Source organism: Beta vulgaris, chromosome 5 (genome assembly GCF_026745355.1).
Source record: "Beta vulgaris subsp. vulgaris cultivar EL10 chromosome 5, EL10.2, whole genome shotgun sequence".
Lineage (NCBI taxonomy): Eukaryota > Viridiplantae > Streptophyta > Magnoliopsida > Caryophyllales > Amaranthaceae > Beta > Beta vulgaris.
The window spans coordinates 38764258-38773954 of NC_079206.1; the positions used below are offsets into that span (position 1 = coordinate 38764258).

The 9697-nt window shown below is 36.8% G+C and overlaps 1 protein-coding gene and 1 long non-coding RNA gene across 2 annotated transcripts; both read left to right on the top strand.

Moving 5' to 3' along the window:
* Nucleotides 1-576: 576 nt before the first annotated feature.
* LOC125493971 (uncharacterized) lies at nucleotides 577-3724 on the top strand. The gene is made up of 4 exons (XR_007270328.1): nucleotides 577-1748; nucleotides 1869-2326; nucleotides 2440-2644; nucleotides 2763-3724. It is a non-coding gene; the product is annotated as an uncharacterized LOC125493971 (long non-coding RNA).
* A 2613-nt stretch (nucleotides 3725-6337) lies between these two features.
* On the top strand, nucleotides 6338-7110 carry LOC104893653 (uncharacterized). The gene has a single exon (XM_010679784.4). It carries the CDS (start codon nucleotides 6513-6515, stop codon nucleotides 6864-6866), a length of 354 nt encoding a protein of 117 aa, XP_010678086.1. The 5' UTR covers nucleotides 6338-6512; the 3' UTR covers nucleotides 6867-7110.
* The last annotated feature ends 2587 nt before the right edge of the window (nucleotides 7111-9697 follow it).

Below are 9697 nucleotides of genomic sequence, written 5' to 3' on the forward strand. Positions count from 1 at the left end.
TCAGTCCAAATTGATTTTTTTGTTCAGTTTATAACTAGGTTACTTGAAATTGTTTTTCTAAATTAATGATAATAAGTGAAATTGATTATAACTAGTTTACTTTAGTTGAATTTGAATTGGCTAGGTGTTTGATGGGTTATTAGTTAATTTAAAAAATGAATATATATTTGAATTGGTTACTTTGGTTGAAGTTTATGTTGTTTATGTAATGTTGTGGCTCTAATTAGTTCATGTTGTGTGATTCATGACAATGTTCATAATCTTTGATGAATTTAGAAAGGGGTTTGTGTGTGCAGCGGCTGGTAGGGGATATGTAATGCACGAGGGGGGGGGGGGGGGGGTGGGGGGTGATGTCAAGGGGGGCTGTCGATGCAGGAGGGGGCTGGCAGGAGGCTGTGAATAGTAGATATGTGAAGGGGGGTGCATGTGGAGGTGTGTGAAGGTTTGGTGTGTAAGTGTGTGTGTATGTGCAGGTCGATGTGAATGGTGTGTCCAGGGGGTTTGTGTGTAGGTGGGTGGGTGTTTGTGTGTAGGTGGGTGGGTGTTTGTGCAGGTGGGGTGGGTGTTTGTGGGTGATGAAATTAGTAGGAAAAAAAGGAAGGATTAGGGAGGTGGAGGTCTATGATTCTTTGGAGTCAGTTCTTTTTAGAATAATAACTTATAGAATATATGATATATTGTTTACAACATGAATTTCTAAAGTTTAGAACATGAAATAACAAGTTTTAGAACCTGAAATGAGAGTTTTTATAACATGAAATTCAACCTAAACAAAACCGATCTTCAAAATGTTTGACAAAGAATTCGCTAAACTTGGTAAGAGCCTCTACTGAATTCATGTAACTTTGTTGGTTTATATATGAAGAACTTTGTTGAGTTTTATCTTGAATTTGGTGGACTTTATTTGACGAGAGAGAATGGATATTCTTGAGTAGTGAAATTGGTCATCTTAATAAAAGAGAACAAACATGAATTCATTCAAAATAAATTGAATCTTTTATGAATAATGTAATTGCACTTGCGAAGAACTTGAACTTGGAGCTTCAACTAAATCTACTTGAGTAAAGAAAATAGGTATTCTTGAGGAGAGAGAAGTACTCTTCTCTAAAAGAGAGAAACAAAATAAATTGGTAATTAATGAACACGAGCTGAATAGATAGAGTTTCATAAGACTTAATGAAGAATTTAGTAAAATTTGTGACGAACTTGGTTGAATTTGAGTTTGAAACTTTAATGGAGATTTTTTAGAAGAATACGTAATTTTGAACATATCACTTTATTTGTAAAACATAGGAAATGTTCTCACATAAAAAAGTATTCTCACATAAAGGAGGTATTCTCACAAGAGCCTATATATATATATATATATATATATGTAACTCTCTTTTTTGTCGGACGATCTGTCATCTTCGATCTGATCTAATGTAGAAGGAAAGCGGCTACTTTAGTCGTACGTATCCTTTCTGGACGAAGCTCCTTTGTTGAAGGAACGCGTCTGAATTTCGCTGCTCTTCTAGATCTTCACTTGTAACTTTTTGGACGCAGATCTTTCGTAGAGGGAAGGTGGTTGCATTGTACTTGGTCGGTTTCCTTCAGTGAATAAACCTCATCCATAATCTAGTAGCCTAGCTTATCATTTTCTAGACGAGGGTCAATCTTAGAAGAAAGACAACTAGACTTAGCTGGCCTTCTTCAATGGATTATCACCGACCAGAATTTGAAAGGATGCACCCCTCATCTAGTATCATGTATGGACCGTCTTTACATATTGTTCTACATATGTCTTAAAACTGTTGTATGTATCATATTTCTCGACATTCTCTTCGAACGGACTTCATCGAACTTATAATTTTTCTTATTTTTTTCAGAAGAATGCCCCCAACTTCTAAGACATTAGCTGGGAAATCAACGACGTCCACAAAGAGACCTTCTTCTACAATCGGGGATCCTCCCCTGTCCCACAAACCCAAAGGATTTGTTGCCAACAAGAAGACGAAATGAATGACCTCATCCGTTTCGAAAGCTACTCCCGTAAATCAGAGGACTAGAGACGAGTCTCGTCCACCTGCGGTGGACAAACTTCTGATGGTGGTTGATTTCTCGTCCACTATCTCTCATCTTTTGGGAGAGGAAGGGCATATCACCTCCTTCCTCCACGTGAATTAGTCGGACGTGGTAGATTGTACTAAGAACCAGACACAAGGGGCTACAACTACAAAGGTCTAGCTGGACGCGGGTGACAAGGAAGGTTGGCTTTTGATGGGTTGGTTTTATGGCTGGTGGCTCAAATTCCCCCGGTTTATTGATCTGCATCCTTTATCTTCTGGTGAGTCAAACTACTTAAATGTTGTTCGGACGCTGCGAGTTGGTGGACGTCCAATGAGTTTGTCCAACGGACTCATTAATCCTATCAAAAGAACTGACTCTACACCTTTTCAGATAAGAGAAAAGGACCCTCAACAGAGCGTGCTGCTTTGACTGTAGACTATGACGATGAGTCCTCCCAAGCCTTTGCCAAAAATGTTCAGGGCTGAGAGGGACAACTCAAGCAAAATATCTTCAAATGTTACCTTGAGTCCTAAATTAAGGGCTAAGGGGGGATTCGTCGGGGCATCTTGACTATATGTCCCAACTTGCTACGAAGGTAAATCCCTTACATAGCTTTGATGTTATAGTTTTATACTTGTACTTGTATTCATTAGTTTTGACATTGTCCATTGACTATGTTTTTGTTCTTCGTCTATGCAACTTTTTACTTAAAGCATGATTACTAAAGACTGGGCTAGGGAGCTAAGGAAATAAAATAAACAGTTCGTCCACAAGCTACAATGTTCGGGGATAAGACCATTCATAATTGCGAGATGCTGAGAACTCTCCATCGTCAATTGTAGGAGTCTTGGGAGAGTCGTCTGGCCACTATGGAGTCCAGCAATAAACAATACCTCATCAGATCAATGAGTTGATCAAGGAGAACGACAAGCTAAAGCTGCCTCTGGACATTGCGTCAGACAATTTTAAGGGGGAGAGAAACACACACAACAAGAATTCGCGTCTTTGCTGACGAATTTCAACAACAGCCGAAATATCCGTTGGTAAATTCACAATTACCGACGGATAAAATTACCTGTAGAAATAAGCTTTTACCGACGATTTTTCAAGACCCGTCGCTAATTAGCGACGGTTTATTAAGATTAGCGACTGTTTCTCAAAACCCGTCGCTAATTAGCGACGGTTTCTCAACGCTTTTTGTTGCTGCCGAGCTCGGATTCGAAACCTCAAGCTAAGTGAGGATAACTCTCGTCTAAGGGCAGAAGTAGTCAAATCGTTCTCTAATGCCATAGAGGCCTTGATCAACGTCGTCGAAAACTCCAAAGTTGGGCTCTAAAAGCTTTCGAAATGATGGCCGAGCAGTTTGCTGCTTTGAGCGTCGCCTGCTTTTTCAGCAGAACTTGCACATGGCCCACATAGCTGGTCTGAATTCCCAAGCTATAGCGATTCTGACAAAGTAGAGGAAGATTATGAGGAGAATCCTAAGAGCTAGGTGGACGACCAAGAAGTCCATGAGGACCCAGCAAACGGTGAAGATACACACCCAACTGCATAGAATAACTAGCTTTAAGCTATTATTGTTATTGTATGTTGGTTAGCCATGCTTAGTCTATCTTCACTTTGCCTTTTGTTTTTTAGACTAGTTTTTTAACTTTGCCTTATTTTAGCAATGAATTTCTATGCAAGGATATTTTGCTACTGAATTCCTTACATCCAACATAATTTGTCCAACAATACTCATCCTAAGACTAAATATTGAGCAAGTGCAATTTCCCTCGTCCATATGATGGACAATTAATGATCATGAATAAATATGCCCAAGTCCAAAAGAACTCGTCTTAAATGTTGGACGATTAATGAACTTGAACATGTACGTTTAAGTCCAAAAGAATTCATCCTAAATGTTGGACGATTAATGAACTTGAATAAGTATTGCCAAAGTTCAAACGGAACTCGTGCTAAATGCTAATTTGAACAATTAGGGCTTGAACTAATTTCCTTAGTCCAAAGACGCTCATTGTCCAACATTGGACGAGTATTGAATCTTGAACAAATATGCCCAAGTTCAAAGGAATTCTTCTATCTTGGATGATTAAGATTCGGACTACAATTCGCTTATCTTGACTAAGTATGTCTTAGAAGTAGTTCTAAGTCTTGGTCACTCCCTCCCCCCCCCCCCTTTCTGGAACCAGACTCATACTGACTTTCCAGACGAGATGTGTTCCAAGAAGGAAACCGGCTAACGCATGTCGAACTTCTTTTGACTCACAACTGGACGAGCCTAAATCGTTGTTTGTCGATAGTTATAGTCTCACTTTCGAACCTTGTTGAATATAATTGTTGTTATGAGCTTATCATTTTATGATTGGCTTACTTTAAAAGGTAGTGTCCGTCTTGGAATAACGGTCCCCTGACTAGGGTTATTACTACTTGTCGAACTTGCTTTTAGGGTCATGTATATAAAAAAAACGATGCCGAATTTAAGAAGTATATAAGATCAAATGTTATTACTTCGTCCATTTTGAAATAAAGGAAATACTCTTTTCTTTTATTTTATAGCTTTTCGAGATAAGCGTTTCATTTATTTTAGAACGGAGGAAGTATGTAATGTTTGTACGATATCACATTAGCTTGAAGTATTATTTACAAAATATCAAATTTCATAATTTATAGTTTAAAGTTACTTGTTGGCAAGCGTAAAGTTGAAGTTTTTTAACTATTAGAAAATGAAGGAAATATAACTATCACCAAAGTGACATTTTTTTAATTTGTTTTGATTTATGTTTCTAAAACATCAATTTCAATGATTTTGGCCCATCGATAACTATAGATAATAATGTGGACATGTATTTCACTTATTACAGTTTTGACCGTAAAATCCATCTAAGTATAAGATTTTAAAGGTCCGATATTGTGAATTTATACATCTAAACAAATCAAACAAGACCACATATGTCTTTATTATTACATATAAAAGAAAATAAAATTATTTGTGAAAGTTGATAATTTACTTTCAAAAAGGAAATGTAGTAATAAATATAGACGGATCAAGTAATATTTAAAATTGTTTGCAAGGTAGAGATAAACATTGTTATGGAATGGATGTAGTGATAATTCGTTTAGAGCAAACCCAATGGTTACCCTATATTTATGGTTGTGAATTAATTTATTATTTCTTATCGCTTCCACCTCACTCATATCCAACTCATTTCAAGCCCATAATTTTTTTTACTCCCAATTGTTGCCCTACTATATTTTGTCTTTCCTTCAAATTGCAAGCTCAACTTTTCTTTTCTTACCCATCCACATGTAAGGTGCTAAAGCTTTGCCCTCCTTATGCTCTGGTTCTTCACCATGAACTGGGCAACATTTCTCTCTTTTCTTTTTCCTTCTCTCTTAATAAACAATACTATTTTTACCTTCTCTTTCCACTACAAGGCAACGGATTACGGATGGCCATGCTTTTATCCAAGTTTAAGAGATTACTAGGTTAGCCTGCTAGTCAATTTGTAAAGTTCAAAAGAAGACAAAAAAATTGGTTGAATTAACTTTAATGCCCACGGGTCAAAAGCATGGGAGTAGCCAAGACGTCTCTTCATGGACACAATAAAACATTGAGCAGTTGATCTAATTTCCGTCTTTCTTAGATCAACAAACCCAACTAACTAATTTTTAGTTCCATGACGTTACGTCATCTTCTAAGTACACCAATATAAACTACTTCCTCCCTTGTTTTTAATGTAACATATTAACTTCATCAATCTCTTTGACCATTAATCTATACAAATATATTAAAAGGCGTACATAAGCAATAAACTGTGCTACGTGGCGCTCTTCCTAGAGAGTTTTATTTCATGTAATTCATGTATAATAAAAATAATTTAGAAATTGTGTAGTATTGGATTTGACCCCGAGACCTCAAGTACATATAGTAAAGTCTTAACCACTAGACTAAATTGTGTTTAGTGTTGTTATCATAAAGTATTATATTAATAAATGAATTTTTTTTCTTACTCGGGACATAACTCGAGCCTAATAACTAGTTGTTATTTATATACAAGGAAAAATATAGCTATATAAGATCTTATTTAATTAGTCTTGATATACAATTTTCAAATATTTAATTTTTGCATTCATAAAATTATAAATATTATAAGTAAAAATTGTGTCTCACTAAATGTGAAGCGTCAAATGTTATACTACCTCTGTTTTTTTAGTTGCAGCGATTAGACACTTTATGTCTAATCGTTGCAACTAAAAAAACAGATGTAGTACCTATTAAAAGAACTAGTAAAATATAGCAATTTTTTTTTTCCTGACGACGCGAACATATACATGGAGTCTATGATGAGTTAGTTAAGCAACTAAACTAAGATTCTAAACATAATATATCTAGTTTACACGAAACGCATATATATTTAAGCACCTCTCTTGATTACCATTTACCACGACCGTATATTAAAATGTCTGCTTTCCTCCTCATCAGCTCCATACTTTCACACTGCACATTAAGCGCATGGCGGCGTCCGCTGTTAATGTATGCAGGAGTGTGGACAGCCCTTCTTACAGTAACAGTTGCCTTGGCAGCGTTAGCCCCGGAAACCGCCTTTATATGGGCTATATCACCTTCGTCGTCGTTCTCGACTACCTGTAACTCAGACAGCAGCTTAAGGGTACCGGTGGACCTTCCATCTGAGACCGTGTGCTTACCAGCTAAGTTTTTCCAACGTTCTAAGATTGATCTTTTGGTGCCTCCAATATTTGCTGCCCTTGTGGTTGCTAGCTCGGCTTGCGTAGTCAGAACATTAGGCCTGTGACGAGTCTTGTTCGAGGACAAAAGTTAATGCACAGCAGGAAGCTGAGGGGATTAGGCATTTTGATCAATGATTTCTGACTTCCTTTGATTTTTTTTTTTTTTGTTTTTCAAAACAGGTACAGTGACTCCATTCATTTGTGGGAGTAAATAACAGTAATACGAACTAGGATTGTTAAAACACAAATGGCTGCAATCCTATTCGAAATTCAACATGTAATAATTTACGAACTATGTTCTTTTTGGTATTACTATTTGTTGGACCGTGTGCAGTGGTATCAAAAACTAATTAATCAAACTAATGAATTGTTTGATCGCAAATGCGCAATAACCAACTATAATTTATCAATGTATTTTAGTGTATGTATGTGTAGAAACATAGTATTTCCGACTTGACGTTATCTATTACTATATATTAAAAGAGACATGGTTCAGTTTTCCCCCCAAAACTATCCTAGGTGGCATGACCATGTTCTTCTAATTGATTTTTTTTCTTGAATAATGCAAAAGTGGGTTTTAATTTCAGAAATATGCCCACAAAAAAAAATCGAGAATTTTTTTTTTCTACTTAAGTAAAACCGCTACTACGAATAGCGGTTTACCCTACTCAAAATAGTGGTTATTGTAAAAATAAACCGCTATTTGAAGTAGCGGTTAATATTAATTGACCGCGACTTCAAGTCGCAGTTTACAGGTCCCTGAACCCCCCAGTCCATAACTTGGCGCTGAGTGACATAAACCGCTACTTCAAGTAGCGGTTCATTAATGAAAACCACTACTCCAAGTAGCGGTTTACTGAAATCCCAACTCCCCCTAGGTTTCCCAATTATGGGGAAGCAGCACTGATCGGGTTTTGTTTGTACATAAACTGCTATTCGTAATAGCGGTTTACATATGCCAGAGTTTGATATGTGCTTGCAACATTTTGCCCAAGTAAACCGCTACTCAGGGTAACGGTTTATATATATAAATCGCTACTTAAAGTAGCGATTTATTTTAAAATAAACCATTACTGTGAGTGGCGGTTTACGTGGGCAAAAACAGTTTCTCGCGTGCCGTCCTACATGGATGGTACGCAGGGATTTTTTTTTTTGGGCATAATTCTGGTATTAAAACCCACTTTTGCATTATTCAAGAAAAAAATTCTCTTCTAATTCCCACCCATATGATTTACCTACTAGAAATCTCCTAAAAAAAATATTACTTTATACTAAAACAGAATACATGGTTCAGTTTTCCTCCCAAAACTATCCTAGGTGGCATGACCATGTTCTTCTAATTGAATTTTTTCCTTGAATAATGCAAAAGTGGGTTTTAATTCCAGAAATATGCCACAAAAAAAAATTCAAAATTTTTTTTTTCTACTTTAGTAAAATCGCTAGTACGAATAGCTGTTTTCCCTACTCAAAGTAGTGGTTATTGTAAAAATAAATCGCTATTTAAAGTAGCGGTTAATATTAATTGACCGCAACTTCAAGTCGCGGTTTACTGGTCCCTGAACCACCCAGTCCATAGCTTGGCGCTGAGTGATATAAACCGCTAGTTCAAGTAGCGGTTCATTAATGAAAACCACTACTCCAAGTAGCGGTTTACTAAAATTCCCAACTCCCCCCTAGGTTTCCCAATTATGGGGAAGCAACACTAATCGGGGTTTTTTTGTACATATACTGCTATTCGTAATAGCGGTTTACATATGCAAGAGTTTGATATGTGCTTGCAACATTTTGCCTAGGTAAACCGCTACTAAGGGTAGCGGTTTATATATATAAACCGCTACTTAAAGTAGCGGTTTATTTTAAAATAAACTGTTACTGTGAGTGGCGGTTTACGTGGGCAAAAACAGTTTCTCGCATGCCGTCCTACATTGACGGTACGCAGGGGTTTTTTTTGGGGGGGCATAATTATGGTAATAAAACCCACTTTTGCATTATTCAAGGAAAAAATTCTCTTCTAATTCCCACCCATATGATTTACCTACTAGAAATCTCCTAAAAAAAATATTACTTTATACTAAAACAGAATACATGGTTCAGTTTTCCTCCCAAAACTATCCTAGGTGGCATGACCATGTTCTTCTAATTGAATTTTTTTCCTTGAATAATGCAAAAGTGGGTTTTAATTCCAGAAGTATGCCCAAAAAAAAATTCAAAATTTTTTTCTACTTTAGTAAAACCGCAACTACGAATAGCTGTTTACCCTACTCAAAGTAGTGGTTATTGTAAAAATAAACCGCTATTTGAAGTAGCGGTTAATATTAATTGACCGCGACTTCAAGTCGCAGTTTACAGGTCCCTGAACCCCCCAGTCCATAACTTGGCGCTGAGTGACATAAACCGCTACTTCAAGTAGCGGTTCATTAATGAAAACCACTACTCCAAGTAGCGGTTTACTGAAATCCCCAACTCCCCCTAGGTTTCCCAATTATGGGGAAGCAGCACTGATCGGGTTTTGTTTGTACATAAACTGCTATTCGTAATAGCGGTTTACATATGCCAGAGTTTGATATGTGCTTGCAACATTTTGCCCAGTAAACCGCTACTCAGGGTAACGGTTTATATATATAAATCGCTACTTAAAGTAGCGATTTATTTTAAAATAAACCATTACTGTGAGTGGCGGTTTACGTGGGCAAAAACAGTTTCTCGCGTGCCGTCCTACATGGATGGTACGCAGGGATTTTTTTTTGGGCATAATTCTGGTATTAAAACCCACTTTTGCATTATTCAAGAAAAAAATTCTCTTCTAATTCCCACCCATATGATTTACCTACTAGAAATCTCCTAAAAAAAATATTACTTTATACTAAAACAGAATACATGGTTCAGTTTTCCTCCC

Coding starts and splice junctions, on each gene's coding strand:
- LOC104893653 (XM_010679784.4), top strand. CDS start 6,513: ATGTCTGCTTTCCTCCTCATCAGCTCCATACTTTCACACTGCACATTA.